At 43.6% G+C, this 17,005-nt stretch overlaps 1 protein-coding gene across 3 annotated transcripts in view; it reads left to right on the top strand.

Moving 5' to 3' along the window:
• The first annotated feature begins 51 nt into the window (after positions 1-51).
• SDHA (succinate dehydrogenase complex flavoprotein subunit A) overlaps positions 52-17,005 on the top strand; it is a 34,201-nt gene continuing 17,247 nt past the window's right edge. For 2 of the 3 annotated variants that reach the window (XM_077116777.1, XM_077116776.1), the window contains exons 1-7: positions 52-182; positions 4,626-4,715; positions 6,346-6,507; positions 7,537-7,680; positions 7,992-8,156; positions 9,013-9,161; positions 9,817-9,941. In XM_077116777.1, coding sequence (XP_076972892.1) covers positions 120-182; positions 4,626-4,715; positions 6,346-6,507; positions 7,537-7,680; positions 7,992-8,156; positions 9,013-9,161; positions 9,817-9,941 — 898 coding nt within the window. In that variant the 5' untranslated portion in view covers positions 52-119. The remainder of the gene's footprint in view (positions 183-4,625; positions 4,716-6,345; positions 6,508-7,536; positions 7,681-7,991; positions 8,157-9,012; positions 9,162-9,816; positions 9,942-17,005) is intronic. The other variant, XM_077116778.1, reaches the window with a different exon arrangement.

Here is a 17,005-nt window from a genome sequence, read left to right as displayed (position 1 = left end):
AGCCCGGTGCGCAGGCGCACTACCCTCTTGGCCCCTCCCCCGCCCCGGCCCCGCGGCTTGGCCTGGCGCGCAGGCGCCGTGCAGCGCTTAGTGGCGGGACTGCGCTGTGGCCGGTAGACATGTCGGGGGTCGGGGTCGTGTCGCGGCTGTTGCGCGCCCGGCGTTTGGCGCTGACCAGAGCGGTGAGCGGCGCCGCCGGGGGAGCGGTCCGCAGGGTGACGGAGCTCGGTCTCCGTGCCCGCCGCCCCTGTGTCGGGGCCTGGCCTTGAAGGGTCTGCGGGGAGGGGACGCGGGCGGGGGGCGGGAGTCGCGGGGTGGGGGGCTTGGGACCCCGGTCGAGGGGTGCGTGGCGGGGACGCGGGGCGGGGGCGCGGCCCTGTGCAGAGCGCGGAGACGGCCGCGGCCGGCTGAAGGTCACGACCCGGCCGCCCCTCCCAGCGGGATCCCTCCACCGCCCCGGTCTAGGCCTGCGGTCCAGAGGCCCCGCCGGCGAAGGTCGCCTCGCCTGGGTTCCCGGCGCTGCCCTCGAGAAACCGGCGTGCCCAAGGTCACCGGGCGGGCCGAGGCGCCGTTCAACCCCCGCCGCGCGCTCGCGGCCCCAGGGACGGAGCAGAGGGTGGGGGAGCCCCGGGCCCCGGGACAGGGCGGGATTGGGGGTAGCCCCGGGACGGGTCGGGGGTGGGGAAGGGTCGGGCTCCGTGTGGGTCGCGACCGCGCCCCCGAGGCCTGCGGGTCGTGCGGATCAGCGGGAGGTGGCCGTGGCGGTGCTCTCCGGACCTTGGCGCTCCCTCAGGTCCGTCCCCATGTATCCCTCACGGTGATGGCTGCAGGGCTCGCCTGCAGGATTTTCAGCCACTGAGTGTGCAAGGTTGTGTTTAGTGATTCTTTCTGGTGCACCTGGCCCCCCACCTGCTTAGTAATTTGGTACAGAGTCCAGGTGCCACGAGGAACCGAGGCGCTCAGTATGCAGTTTCACCTTTTGAAGCGTGGATAACAAAGCACATGCCAACCCGGAGAGGGGTGCCCGAGGCGGCCCTCCAGGGGACCCCGGAGGCGTTTAGATGCTGTGCCGTGATTGTGCCCCCTGTGAGGGGTCCCTCGCCCCTCCCCAAGCCTGGGATGGGGGGCCATAAGCACTGAACGAAGCTCTGGGGGGGGAGTTAATCAACCACACATCATCTAACATTTAATAAGTCCTGTGTGCATTTTAGGGGAGATTCCTAAATGGAAGTTGGTAAATCGCAGAGCTGCAGGAGAGCCCATGGCTGTGTGTTCTCAGCGGGTGGCTCCTCCATTCCCTCTGCAGACTGAGACCCTTCCTGTGTCATTCCCTGTCCTCAATGGGGGCGCCTCCACTCCCACGTGCAGCCCTTGATTGATTTATTGGTGAAAACACTGTTGTCCTTTATCTAGGCTGGAGGAGAAAAATTTTAGCTGTGAGATTTTAGCTGAAAGTGAGGGTCTGGTTGTAAGCATGTCACAGGTCCAGGTGGAGAAACCTCTGGTGTGGAGAGGTCTTTTTCTCATATAAAAACCAGTTAGTACCTGCCAGCACTTCACTTACTTGCATTAGCTCCCTGAATCCTCACAAGTGTCCTGTGGGTTACATAGAAATGGCAAAATTGAACCATAAGTTTGGGCCTATCTACAGATGGGCTTGGGTGTAAATTTGTAAAGGCTCTAAGGTAGTTCAGTAGAGAGGGAAAGTAAAACCCAAAGACCTTAAATAGTTGTGAACTCCTCACTTTAGGTAAGGTTTTTCAAATGTTATGACATGAATATTTAAGAAGTTGTCCTAGGAGGGATAAATCCATTTCTTTCTTTTAATGAATTGTTCTGAATGTATTTTATAGCTCTACACTTAGCCCTTCATAGTAATCTTTTGTTTTGCTTGTGATTATAACAGCGGGCAGTATCATTCAACTTGACAGCTTGTATGGTGTTTGTCTGGTTCCATTCAAGTGTTTAAAATCACATTTGAGAAATGATGGCATGTTTTCAATATATACCCTTGGTTCAGACCCTCTCAGATTTTTCTTGAGATACTTTAGCTAGTGGGAAAAGTACCGGATCTGGTGTTGGACACGAATCTGGACCCTGTGTTGTGGAATCCTATGGCTGTGGGCTTGTAGCCGGCACTCAGTGCCCTCTGACCTATGTTTTTTAAAAGATTTAAATGCCTAGTGAAATAATTGTACTTAGTAAAAATCAACTAGTATAGGCTTTATAAATGAAAAGGAAGCAGCCCACCCCCACCTGCTCCCCAGGGGGAGCCATTCGGAAGTTTCTGGTGTCAGCCCTGGTGGTGCCCATATCTCTGGCCGATATGCAGATGAACCTGACCAATTTTAGGTATGATTTTGCCGACAGCTGAGGACTTGGGTCACCCGAACCACCCTACTTCCCCTCTCTCCTCTTGATGGAGGTATGCAATCATTTTTAGGTCCTTACTTTGTAGTTTGAAATATTGTACTTAAAAATTAATTTCTTGTTCATGATCTATACCTTATCTTTTATCCAATGAGAACATTGACATCTTACCCGTTCCCACTTTTCTCCCAACTTTAGTCATTTCTGCTTTTATGCTTTTGAGGTGATAAATGTTTATTCCATTTAGTAAGAATATATCTTTTTTTCTTTTCTATCATTTTTTGATAGGGGTCTCAGGAGGGAAGAGAGGTACACATTTGTAGTTAGACTGTTGTCTTAAGGTTCACGTATTATTTTTAGTTATATGTTATGTAGGTTTCCTCATTCTTTGTGTTTCCCTGTTAGAAAATCTTATGGTTGTCTAATTGAAGAAGTTACGTTAAATGAGTTTTACCTAAAAATGGAAATTGGATTTTAATTGAGCTCTCCAAATTCTAAAATCTCCCACAAAATTGTATTTAAACGCAAAGCTTAACGTTTGCTGCTTTTTAAGCTGGCTGTGTTTATGCATTCATTCAAAATGAACATCCTAGAAATTAAAAATAAATAGTTAGGGATCTCGTTTTCTATTTTAATTTTACTTTGGGTCAGTTTAAAAAATTACATTGTACGTCTGGTTATTATTGTTCTTGCTACCGTTACCCTAAATTTATATTGTGCTCTGTAAAATTTTCAAGGACATTTGTGTTAAAATTGTTTCAATGAACTTTAATTCTTGGGTTAAAATATTTTTACCACTTAAAAATTATATTAAGGAAGAAAATCTTTTTTATTGATATTCTGAAAAAAACCATTAATAAAATAATTAAAATTTAAACCTCAATAAAAACAAAGGAATGATGTAAAATTGAAATTAGAAAATTCAGAAATAATTACTTTTATCAGTTCAGATCTTGGAATTTAAAAATCCAAGAGACTTCTTGGTAGTTGGAGCTGCTGAAGTGAACTCCCGTGTTTGTGCCAGCAATCGTTTGGACTGTGGCTTTCCTCACAGGCCTCCTGTGGCCCAGCACCCCTAGCCCTGACCTGAGAATTCTACCTTCTAAGGAAGTCTGCTCATTTTCAAACTGCTCAGTCTAGAGATCATTTCATATTTTGCTAAAATCCTCCCCATAATCCCTACTTGTTCTTTCCTAGCAGTTTTGCTCCACAGAATAACATCTCTTCCAAGTTGTAGAGTACCTAAGGCCTCTCATATCCTCTCCTCATTGCTGATCATGCTTATTTCCTAGAACTGGTTGTTATATTTCTAAGACTCTTCATTGTATCAGTGGTCTTCTAAAATGCATTCACCAAGAATGGAAAAAAATACCCCGTTAAGTGGCTGGCCAGTGCTTAGCATGTACCAAACCCTCTTTCTCTGGATTGTGATTTCATTAATACCAACGTATCTTGAAAAAGTGTTTATAGGCTGGGACATTTCAGTTGAAACTTGGAGTGTTAGTAGAGGTTAGCCAGGTGAAGCCAGGGCAGGTGTCCAGGTAAAGAGACTGTGTGTGGGCATGACAGGGGCCCTGAGGGAGGGTGCTGCTGACACCTAGGGGGCGGTGAGGGGAGTGGTGAAGAAAGGTCCTTACTTCTGGGCCTGGAGCCCCATGTCACAGCCAAGGGGTATCCTTCGCATCCTGCAGAGCTGTGATAGCTTTTACTGAGTTCCACAAAAGTAGTAGAGCCCTTTCCAGAACATAGGGCTCCTGATTTAATGTCTAGTACCCTTGCTAGTGAGCCGCAAGACCTCACTGACATCTGGATCCTCGTGCGTGGAAAGGACTGCGGCGCCAGTAGAAGGCTCCATCGGTGGTGGAGCCCTGTCACGTGTCACGTGTGATATAGGCGTCTTCCCCACACTCTACTAAGGAGCGTAAATTAAGAAATTAAAGTGAAAGTTGCCTTTTTCGTTTTACATTCCAATCAAAGGTTTAAGGAGATTTCAGCAAGTGTCCTGTTTGGAGATGAGTTTAATCTAAAGCAGCTTTTCCTGGAGTGTCAGGTTGTGGGGACCAGGGGCCTTGGGTGTGGCCGAGTTTTCCCTGAGCCCTTGTGGGTGGGGGTACCTTGCTGTCTAGAGAGGTTGAGTTGGTGGGCTGAAAGAACACATGGAGAAGAGGAAACGTTACTTAAGGTTCCCCCACAGCTCTTGTTATTTGTTATTTATACTCCTTCAAGACACTTAATGCTCTACATTTGTGTTTTAGCAGCGGCCAGCAACTTTCCAAACAGGAACACGTGATTTTCACTTCACTGTCGGTGGAGATAAAAGGTCCTCTGCTAAAATTTCAGATTCAGTGAGTTCATGGATTTTGTTCCATTATAAACTGTTCCTTGGGTTTAGAGGGGTAATGACCTATACCAGTTTCTAATATATTTTAGTAACATACTGGTCTCTTTAAGGAAAAAATTCTCTTGGATGTCCTGGGTATGCACAGGTTCCCCCTATTTTTTTCTATACCCTTTACCACTCCCTTTCATTGATCACTAGTATTTCAATCTACTCAGTTTATTTTAACATTTGTTCCCCCATTATTTATTTATTTTTAGTTCATATGTTTTACTCAAATGTCCATAATAGATGAAAGGTACATCAAACACAAGGTTTTCACAATCACGCAGTCACATTGCAAAAGCTATATCATTATCCAATAGCCTTGATTCTTGAAAATGATTGTATAATGATACAGTTTTTTCAGCATGACTGTGTTTGTGAAAACCTTGTGTCTGATGCTCCTTTTATGCAGAGTATGGATAGATGAGTAAAAGGTATGGATAAAAAATAAACAGATAATGGGGAGGACAAGGTTAAAATAAATTGAGTATATGGAAATACTAGTGGTCAATGAGAGGGAGGAGTAAGGGGTCTGGGATACATGGATTTCATCTTTTTTTCTTTTTATTTCTTTTTCTAGAGTGATGCGAATGTTTGAAAAAATGGTGATGAATACACAACTATGTGATGATACTGTGAGCCACTGATTGTACACCATGTATGGATAGTTTGTGTGTTAAGATTTATCAATAAAAATATATATATAAAAAGATAAGTGTGATACAAATATAAAAATAGACAAAGATTTTTTGTTTATAGCTCTTATGTATATAAAAACCAGATTTAAATGTAAATCAAGTAAAGTTACAAAATAATAGAATGCCAGTGAAGAGTATTCACTGTGGTGGTGACAAAATCTCTACCTAGATGAGGGTTGTGCAGCCTTCCGAGTAGCTCTTTGTGCCACGTGGGCTTCACGCGGCATCACTCTGCCTCTCACCAGGTCTCCCCTAAGTGCACAGCAGTGGCCATGATTGCTGCTGCCACCTTCTTGCGTGTAAGCAGAGGCATGGGCCTGAAGTAGAGCTGTGTCTGCAGTTCTAAGGTGGCTGCTGACAGGCTGGAATAGGCTTATCTAAATGAAAAAACATTTTCACCTTTTCCTAGAAAGTTGCAGATCACAATAGAGAAACGTGGCCTACACTACATTATAAGCTGCTTCTGTAAGCATGTATATGTGAGTATAAGCACAAAGAGAAGATAAAAAATGATAAGTGAAAAGACAAACTGTATTTAGACCTGATGTTTTGATTTGTGTTGTTGCTTTCCTTTGCTTCAGAAGTTTCCAGCTTTGGTAAACAGAATTAACAGATTGGAGCCTTAATACTTTAGCTTTTCTGAATGGCTGTTTCAGCTGATGGATGGTAGGTTTCCTGGTCCTGTAGGATAGACTTTTACAGGCAGAACTGCACGTTGATCCCTCTTTTGAGTGGGGATACACCCACCACAGCTCTCACCCCTCTGGTGCTGTGAGGCTATTCCCAGACCGGATGTCAAGTCCTTGGGGCATAACATCATGACTTTCATTTTCTTCAAGCTGTTTCACCATAGCCACAGTCTTAATGTTGAACGTGTGGGTGCTTCTTTTCCAGATTTCTACCCAGTATCCCGTAGTGGACCATGAATTTGATGCAGTGGTGGTGGGCGCTGGAGGAGCAGGGCTGCGTGCTGCCTTTGGCCTTTCTGAGGCAGGATTTAACACAGCGTGCGTAACCAAGCTCTTTCCCACCAGGTCGCACACTATTGCAGCGCAGGTAATGTGCAGCGCTTTCGTACTTTTGTTCTTTCATTCTAGGCACAGCGTAGGTAGTACCCAATTTATATACAGGTAGTGTTCCAAAATTTTATTTGTGTTTTGTTCAGTACTTGGAACACAGTTCCTCATAGGGAGGATGGTGTGTGGAGGCCAGTGTTCCAGGAACCCACAGGAGGCGAGCCTACTGTGGGAGGTGGAATAGCACGTTGGGCGCCCACTGAGGTCCTTCAGGCACTCCCTTCGTACCGCAGATATTCTCTGAGCACCTCCTTCTTTTAGAGCTCTGCTTTATAAGTGAAAAAAAATAAAAGCAAAACCAAATGACATACACTATTGGACAAAATTATGGCCTAAAAAGACAATTCTAATTAATACTGTACAATAACACACGAATTGAGTGCAGTATTATTGAAATAAAAATGAGTTTAAAATAAACAGTTTGCCTTGAATGCTGGTTCTTGAGGAAAGTGTGACTGGGGATGCTGAGACAATCACTGGGTCTTGATGTGATTCTGAGGTGCTTCTGGGGATTCCCTGAGACACCTGCAGCAGGTACACCCTGTTTGTCATTTGGCGTCCAGCACGTTTGGGTTTTAGTGCAGGCCCGGACACCATGAGCAACGTTTTGGCATAAAATTACAGAGATTATTGTGTACCTTTTTTTTTTTAGGTGTTAGGCATTTTGCACATAATCTCTCACTTAATCTTGCAAACCACTCTTCAAGGAATTTGGCTTCCTCTCTGTTTTATAGACAAGGACACCGAGGCCAAGGGATTCAATAACTTGGCCCATAACACTCTGCTTGTGAGTGGAAGGTCTGTGATTTGTAATCTGTCGTGCCTAGCAGCTCACTCTGCCAAGAGAACCTTGTTGCAAGGTTCAAGTCAGACTGTGTCACAAATAGTCACTCCCTGGCAGCTTGCTTGTTCCAGAGTGGGGGAGTGTGACGGGCCTTGGCGGGAGAGTGGTGTGGAAACCCAGAGGGGCCTGTCACCCGTGGCGTGTTTCAGAGTGCTGTGTTTCCAGGGAGGAATCAATGCCGCACTGGGGAACATGGAGGAGGACAACTGGAAGTGGCATTTCTACGACACCGTGAAGGGGTCGGATTGGCTGGGAGACCAGGATGCGATCCATTACATGACCGAGCAAGCGCCTGCCTCCGTGATCGAGGTGAAAGCCCTTGGTTGCTCCACCAGCCTCTACTCTGATGCAAAAACGGTCCTAGAAGATATTTATGGCATAAAACCAGATTTGGTCAGCCAAAAAGAAATTCATAATAATCTGTCAAGGAAAATGTTTTTCTGTCATTAACTATTCCATTCATTTACCAAAGAAACGTTCCTGTTTTCTGAAATGTCAACATTTTCATGTGAACAATATATCAGTTTTGGGTTTGCAGGTCTATGTTAAAGGTGTTTGGTGTAAACAAGCCACGAATATCTTGACTCCTTTGGGTAATGGTTTTTTTTTGTGTTTCACAGCTTGAAAACTTTGGCATGCCATTTAGCAGAACTGAAGATGGGAAAATTTATCAGCGAGCATTTGGTGGGCAGAGCCTCAAGTTTGGGAAAGGGGGACAGGCTCATCGGTGCTGCTGCGTGGCTGACCGGACTGGCCACTCCCTGTTACACACCTTGTATGGAAGGGTGAGGCAGCTGTGGGTGCACGCTGACACTGGGGCCAGGGGTCTGGTCAGGTGGCTGCTTGTGGATTATCTCTGGGCAGCAGGCCCAAGGGCAGTAGTATATTTCAACCTAGGAGGTACACATTAATTGTTAGTATGAAAGTACTTCAGAGATTCTGTGAAAAGCTGTCTTTAAAGCAATATTTTCTTTTATTCGTTTTGGAAAATTAAATAATTACATAGTAGGTTTGAAACTTGTCATTAGTCATACTAAAAGTATAAGCCGAGGGCAACTATTATAAAAGGATGAGCTTTTAAAACTGGAGTAAGACTTGCGGGGCAGGAGTCCCTGGGCAGCCGGCCAGCTTTGGCATGGATATTAACATCCTGAACCCTTGTTTTCTAATGAATGGGTACAGCTCATTGTTTGCAGGTGTTGGGATGCCCATAATTTCCCTGTCAGGAGTGCTTTGACAGGCGTGTGCCAGGACCTGCCCGCCTCCAGGGGACCTGGCCCAGGTTCTGCAGTGCCACGTGCAGGCCTTTGGGGGTGGGTCCCCAGGGACCCTGGGAGGTCAGGCTCTGGCTCAGAGAAACGTTTGTAAATTAGAAATGTTACCAAGGTAGAGTCTTATTCCCAATGTGTATTGCCAGGTGTTTACAGTCTTTTATGTGCTTTCATACCACTGAAAGTATAGTGCCTTTCTTTCTCCTGTGGGTGTGAGTCATGCTCTTTGACTCCATTCTCAATCCCTTGTATTCTCCTTGGGTTTACCGAGGCCATTCGTTACCAGAAATCCACGTGAATGCTGTCACTGTAAATATTGTTCTAATGCTTACTCAGTGCGGTCATTTGAGATGCGGATTTTTTTTTTCAGTCTCTTAGATATGACACCAGCTATTTTGTAGAATATTTTGCCTTGGATCTTCTGATGGAAGATGGAGAGTGTCGTGGTGTTATCGCAATGTGCATAGAAGATGGGTCCATACACCGTATACGAGCAAAGAACACTGTCGTTGCTACTGGGTAGGAGTCTGATTTTTATTGTATTCCACTTCTTTATAAAGCGAGTCACCTGAAAGTCGATTTCAGGGTTTCTTGATGCTGATAAAGATAGAGTGTTGGAGCATGATAGTTAAGACACAGCCTGTGGACTGGACCCCAGAGGTCCTGCTGCTTCAAGGGGCTGTGGTGGTGTCTGATGCCTCGAGGCTTGTACATTTTCTTCACCCTCAGTCTTGGGAGGGAGCTGAGGCCTGGGCAGTCATATGGCATTTTCTGGCATAATATCTTTTGCTTTAATGGGAACTGTATTTATATTGATGGCTGAGGTAGATAAGTGCTGTTTATTCATGTGATAAAAAAGATTTCATTTATACAGTCTGTTATTTTAACCATTTTTTGAAGTGAATTAAAAAACAGTTTTGAAGAGGTTTCATTCAATATAAAAGTAACATATGCTTATCAGGGAAAATGTTCCAACAGTATGAAAGCGTACCGAAATTCAAATGAAAGCATGCCCCCCCCCCCCCCGTCAGGTCATGTGCAGGTGCAAACAGCATGTACGTATGAGATGGTGCTGCACACGCTGCTCTGCCTGGTGCGATTAGAAAGGAAGTCCTGCATGAGTGCTGCTGAGGGCTGCCGTGGGCTCTGTTGTTGACCACTGCCTGTTTTCCAGGGGCTATGGGCGAACCTACTTCAGCTGTACGTCTGCCCACACCAGCACTGGCGATGGCAATGCCATGGTCACGAGGGCAGGACTTGCGTGTCAGGACTTGGAGTTTGTTCAGTTCCACCCCACAGGTAGGAAGTGACCACATGAGGGGAGCCGAGGGCTGATTGGTTTTCTCGCACTCGATCCGAGTGAATGTTTCTCTGCAGTTCCGTGCACTAGTACATTTCCATCTACCTTATTTCTCATCTCTCAGATCCTGACTCGTTATTTCCTTTAGGAGATTTTTCCCTGATTCCCCCCAAAGCCCTTTGGGTCCCCACCTTAGGCAGGCCCCAAGAACTCCAACCTTACCTCGGTGGTCCTTCTCCCAGGCGTGAAGAAATAATTGCTTAATGTCCTCCTTGCCCACCAGGCTGTCACTTCAGGGAGGGCTTCCTCCTCATTTCTTGTTCTCATAGGACCCTTCCCGAGTGGGACCCCAGTGTGCATTTACCAAGGGAACTGGGGAGAAGAAAGGGAGCAATGGGTATTACAGTAAATTTGATTGGAAAAGTGGCCTAAACAGATTTCCTGCCACTACAGTCATCAGCCTGCAGATGAGAGCACAGTGTTGGGACAGAGCTGTGAGGATACGAAGCAGGCGGCAACCCAGGGCCAGGGGCCTGATGGCACCCGAGGCACAGGATGGGTTCTATGCTGACCACTGGGCATTTGGCTTGGCCTGCTTAAAGAGCAAGGGCACTGGTCACCAGTCTTGGGTGGGGAGAGGGCAGGTGGGTCAGGGGGGCCCATGTCACCTTGGCTTGTCCATTGGGGAAATCCAACAACTGAATGTACAGATGTGAGATACCAAGTTGGGTATGTCACACTGAGATGGTGAAAGGAGTGAGAAGAGCCAGATGCCTCAGGACCCCTGGCTTTTTTTTTTTTTTTTTTAATTTTTTTTATTAATCAAAAAAAAGAAAAGAAATTAACACAACATTTAGAAATCATTCCATTCTACACATGCACTCAGTAATTCTTAGTATCATCACATAGATGTATGATCATCATTTCTTAGTACATTTGCATCGATTTAGGAAAAGAACTAGCAAAACAGCAGAAAAAGATATAGAATGTTAATATAGAGAAGAGAATTAAAATAATAATACTAATAAAATATATATATATATAAAAAGGAAAAAGAAAAAAAACAAAAACAAAAGATACAAACACACAAACAAACAAAAAACCATATTTCAGGTGCAGCTTCATTCAGTGTTCCAACCTAGTTACATTACACTTAGGTATTATTGTGCTGTCCATTTTTGAGTTTTTGTATCTAGTCCTGTTGCACAGTCTGTATTCCTTCAGCTCCAATTACCCATTATCTTACCCTGTTTCTAACTCCTGCTGGTCTCTGTTACCAATGATATATTCCAAGCTGATTCTCGAATGTCGGTTCACATCAGTGGGACCATACAGTATTTGTCCTTTAGTTTTGGGCTAGACTCACTCAGCATAATGTTCTCTAGGTCCATCCATGTTATTACATGCTTCATAAGTTTAGTCTGTCTTAAAGCTGCATAATATTCCATCGTAGGTATACGCCACAGTTTGTTTAGCCACTCGTCTGTTGATGGACATTTTGGCTGTTTCCATCTCTTTGCAATTGTAGATAATGCTGCTATAAACACTGGTGTTCAAATGTCCGTCTGTGTCTTTGCCCTTAAGTCCTTTGAGTAGATACCTAGCAGTGGTATTGCTGGGTCGTAATCCATTCTGCCATTCTATGTCTTTTGATTGGGAAATTCAGTCCATTAACTTTTAGTGTTATTACTATTTGGATAATATTTTCCTCTACCATTTTGGCTTTTGTATTATATATATCATATCTGATTTTCCTTCTTTCTACACTTTACTCCATACCTCTCTCTTCTGTCTTTTCGGTTCTGACTCTAGTGCTCCCTTTAGTATTTCTTGCAGAGCTGGTCTCTTGGTCACAAATTCTCTCAGTGACTTTTTGTCTATAAATGTTTTAATTTCTCCTTCATTTTTGAAGGACAATTTTGCTGGATATAGGAGTCTTGGTTGGCAGTTTTTCTCTTTTGGTAATTTAAATATGTCATCCACTGTCTTCTAGTTTCCATGGTTTCTGCTGAGAAATCTACACATAGTCTTATTGGGTTTCCCTTGTATGTGACAGATTGTTTTTCTCTTGCTGCTTTCAAGATCCTCTCTTTCTCTTTGACCTCTGACATTCTAACTAGTAAGTGTCTTGGAGAATGCCTATTTGGGTCTAATCTCTTTGGGGTGCGCTGCACTTCTTGGATCTGTAAATTTAGGTCTTTCATAAGAGTTGGGAAATTTTCAGTGAAAATTTCTTCCATTAGTTTTTCTCCTCCTTTTCCCTTCTCTTCTCCTTCTGGGACACCCACAACACGTATATTTGTGCGCTTCATATTGTCATTCAGTTCCCTGATTCCCTGCTCAAGTTTTTCCATTCTTTTCCCTATAGTTTCTGTTTCTTTTTGGAATTCAGATGTTCCATCCTCCAGTTCACTAATTGTAGCTTCTGCTCTTTAGATCTACCATTGTAGGTATCCATTGTTTTTTCCATTTTTTCTTCTTTGTCCTTCACTCCCACAAGTTCTGCGATTTGTTTTTTCAGATTTTCTATTTCTTCTTTTTGTTCAGCCCATGTCTTCTTCATGTCCTCCCTCAATTTATTGATTTGGTTTTTGAAGAGTTTTTCCATTTCTGTTCGTATATTCAGCATTAGTTGTCTCAGCTCCTGTATCTCATTTGAACTATTGGTTTGTTCCTTTGACTGGGCCATATCTTCAATTTTCCGAGCGTCATCCATTATTTTCTGCTGGTGTCTGGGCATTTGATCAGATTTCCCTGGGTGTGGGACCCAGCTGGTTGAAAGGTTTTTCTGTGGAATCTCTGGGCTCTGTTTTTCTTTTCCTGCCCAGTAGGTGGCGCTCATGGCGGTCGTTTGTCTGCGGGGCAGTCGGCCCGGGAAACCGTGCATGGAGGGGGGGGGTCGCTGGCCGCGGCTTGGGGGATTGCCGGTCCAAATTGCCCAGCTGGCCCGAGACGCCAAGCGTGACGGGAGGGCCCCGCTATCCAATGTTCCCAGTCAGACCGGGGAGCCACATGCGTGGAGGGGACCCCAGTCGCCAGCCGCCCCGGCCAGGAAAACGTGCGCCCCTCGGGTATCTCACTGCAGCGGATTCTCCTTGCCCGTTCAGCCGTTCCAGAATGGGGTACGCTGTCTTTTTGGTCTCTGTCGTGACTCCGGGAGCTGTTTCGTGTTGTTTCTGTTTCTTTAGTTGCTTTTCTGGATGAGGAACTAAGACCCGCGCGTCTTACTAAGCCGCCATCTTTTCCGGAAGTAGGACCCCTGGCTTTTAAAGCTCAACAGAAAGAGTAGCTTTCAAATGAGAGCAAGGAGGAATGGCTGCTGACACTATGGAAAACCAGAAGAGTCCTCACAGATGCTAAGAGAAGAGGGAGGTGGCCAATACACCAACTGCTGCAGTGGAGTCCCATGAAGCAAGCACAGAGAATGCACACTGCATCTAGAAAAGGTGGTGGGTTAAAACCATTCAGAAAGAGGGTGTTGAAGAATTTGAGTCGTCATGGTTACTATAGGAAAATAACATGTAAAGGTTCAGAGTTTGATAGTGGAAGGAAGATTTCTTGGTGAATGCTAAAAACACATTTGACATGTGAAGTAAAGGGGTCAGGAGGATGGGACTGCAGAGAGCTGGTGGACTGAAGGTGTCCTGGGCCTCTTGGTGGCCGCTGAGGTTGGAGAGCTAAGTGGCGGCGGCACGGTGCTCAGTGGACCTGTGTGCCCAGGCGGAGCCTGAGAAACGGATCACTGGGGTCTTGAAACCAGGAGGGTGCCCAGAGAAGCAGCAGAGAGAGGACCCGCCTGCTTCTCCCCAGATTGACCTTGTCATCGTGGACTCTGTACCTTATAGAAGAAATCCTTTGCATTTATGAAGCCTGAAGTGATTCAAGAGAGAGAGAAATCCAAACCTGAATTCCTTCTGTGTTTCTTTTTTTTCTTTGCTGGTCTATAAGCTGAGGATGCCACACTTTGAGACTTCACAGGGGATTAGCAGTAGCTGCCATGCTTGAAGGCTGGGACAGTTTTCCTCTTTGCTGTCAGTATCTTCCTTCTGGAATGGCAGGAGCAAGAAATTTGAAAATATTTAATGTATATATTGTTTGTTTTTTTTATTAATTAAGAAAAAATTAACAACATTTAGAAATCATTCCATTCTACATATGCAATCAATATTTCTTAACATCATCACATAGATGCATGATCATCGTTTCTTAGTACATTTGCATCGGTTTAGAGGAACTAGCAACACAACAGAAAAAGATATAGAATGTTAATATAGAGAAAGAAATAAAAGTAATAATAATAGTAAAAAAACAAAACAAAACAAAAAAAACCTATAGCTCAGATGCAGCTTCATTCAGTGTTTTAACATGATTACTTTACACTTAGGTATTATTGTGCTGTCCATTTTTGAGTTTTTGTATCTAGTCCTGTTGCACAGTCTGTATCCCTTCAGCTCCAATTACCCATTATCTTACCCTGTTTCTAACTCCTGCTGGACTCTGTTACCAATGACATATTCCAAGTTTATTCTCGAATCTTGGTTCACATCAGTGGGACCATACAGTATTTGTCCTTTAGTTTTTGGCTAGACTCACTCAGCATAATGTTCTCTAGGTCCATCCATGTTATTACATGCTTCATAAGTTTATCTTGTCTTAAAGCTGCATAATATTCCATCGTATGTATATACCACAGTTTGTTTAGCCATTCTTCTGTTGATGGACATTTTGGCTGTTTCCATCTCTTTGCAATTGTAAATAACGCTGCTATAAACATTGGTGTGCAAATGTCCGTTTGTGTCTTTGCCCTTAAGTCCTTTGAGTAGATACCTAGCAATGGTATTGCTGGGTCATATGGCAATTCTATATTCAGCTTTTTGAGGAACCGCCAAACTGCCTTCCACAGTGGTTGCACCATTTGACATTCCCACCAACAGTGGATAAGTGTGCCTCTTTCTCCGCATCCTCTCCAGCACTTGTCATTTTCTGTTTTGTTGATAATGGCCATTCTGGTGGGTGTGAGATGATATCTCATTGTGGTTTTGATTTGCATTTCTCTAATGGCCAGGGACATTGAGCATCTCTTCATGTGCCTCTTGGCCATCCGTATTTCCTCTTCTGGTAGGTGTCTGTTCAAGTCTTTTTCCCATTTTGTAATTGGATTGGCTGTCTTTTTGTTGTTGAGTTGAACAATAAATTTTTATTGTTTTTTTTAAATTTTATAAATTCTGGATACTAGACCTTTATCTGATATGTCATTTCCAAATATTGTCTCCCATTGTGTAGGCTGTCTTTCTACTTTCTTGATGAAGTTCTTTGATGCACAAAAGTGTTTAATTTTGAGGAGTTCCCATTTATTTATTTCCTTCTTCAGTGCTCTTGCTTTAGGTTTAAGGTCCATAAAACCGGCTCCAATTGTAAGTTTCATAAGATATCTCCCTACATTTTCCTCTAACTGTTTTATGGTCTTAGACCTAATGTTTAGATCTTTGATCCATTTTGAGTTAACTTTTGTATAGGGTGTGAGAGATGGGTCTTCTTTCATTCTTTTGCATATGGATATCCAGTTCTCTAGGCACCATTTATTGAAGAAACTGTTCTGTCCCAGGTGAGTTGGCTTGACTGCCTTATCAAAGATCAAATGTCCATAGATGAGAGGGTCTATATCTGAGCACTCTATTCGATTCCATTGGTCGATATATCTATCTTTATGCCAATACCATGCTGTTTTGACCACTGTGGCTTCATAATATGCCTTAAAGTCAGGCAGCGCGAGACCTCCAGCTTCGTTTTTTTTCCTCAAGATGTTTTTAGCAATTCGGGACACCCTGCCCTTCCAGATAAATTTGCTTATTGGTTTTTCTGTTTCTGAAAAATAAGTTGTTGGGATTTTGATTGGTATTGCATTGAATCCGTAAATCAATTTAGGTAGGATTGACATCTTAACTATATTTAGTCTTCCAATCCATGAACACGGTATGCCCTTCCATCTATTTAGGTCTTCTGTGATTTCTTTTAGCAGTTTTTTGTAGTTTTCTTTATATAGGTTTTTTGTCTCTTTAGTTAAATTTATTCCTAGGTATTTTATTCTTTTAGTTGCAATTGTAAATGGGATTCGTTTCTTGATTTCCCCCTCAGCTTGTTCATTACTAGTGTATAGAAATGCTACAGATTTTTGAATGTTGATCTTGTAACCTGCTACATTGCTGTACTCATTTATTAGCTCTAGTAGTTTTGTTGTGGATTTTTCCGGGTTTTCGACGTATAGTATCATATCGTCTGCAAACAGTGATAGTTTTACTTCTTCCTTTCCAATTTTGATGCCTTGTATTTCTTTTTCTTGTCTAATTGCTCTGGCTAGAACCTACAACACAATGTTGAATAATAGTGGTGATAGTGGACATCCTTGTCTTGTTCATGATCTTAGGGGGAAAGTTTTCAATTTTTCCCCATTGAGGATGATGTTAGCTGTGGGTTTTTCATATATTCCCTCTATCATTTTAAGGAAGTTCCCTTGTATTCCTATCTTTTGAAGTGTTTTCAACAGGAAAGGATGTTGAATCTTGTCGAATGCCTTCTCTGCATCAATTGAGATGATCATGTGATTTTTCTGCTTTGATTTGTTGATATGGTGTATTACATTAATTGATTTTCTTATGTTGAACCATCCTTGCATACCTGGGATGAATCCTACTTGGTCATGATGTATAATTCTTTTAATGTGTTGTTGGATATGATTTGCTAGAATTCTATTGAGGATTTTTGCATCCATATTCGTTAGAGAGATTGGTCTGTAGTTTTCTTTTTTTGTAATATGTTTGCCTGGTTTTGGTATGAGGGTGATGTTGGCTTCATAGAATGAATTAGGTAGTTTTCCCTCCACTTTGATTTTTTTGAAGAGTTTGAGGAGAGTTGGTACTAATTCTTTCTGGAATGTTTGATAGAATTCACATGTGAAGCCGTCTGGTCCTGGACTTTTCTTTTTAGGGAGCTTTTGAATGACTGATTAAATTTCTTTACTTGTGATTGGTTTGTTGAGGTCATCTATTTCTTCTTGAGTCAAAGT

The sequence above is a fragment of the Tamandua tetradactyla genome, chromosome 9 (assembly GCF_023851605.1).
Source record: "Tamandua tetradactyla isolate mTamTet1 chromosome 9, mTamTet1.pri, whole genome shotgun sequence".
NCBI lineage: Eukaryota > Metazoa > Chordata > Mammalia > Pilosa > Myrmecophagidae > Tamandua > Tamandua tetradactyla.
Note: the sequence above shows the minus strand (reverse complement) of the source record. Positions and strands in the feature narration are given on the sequence as shown.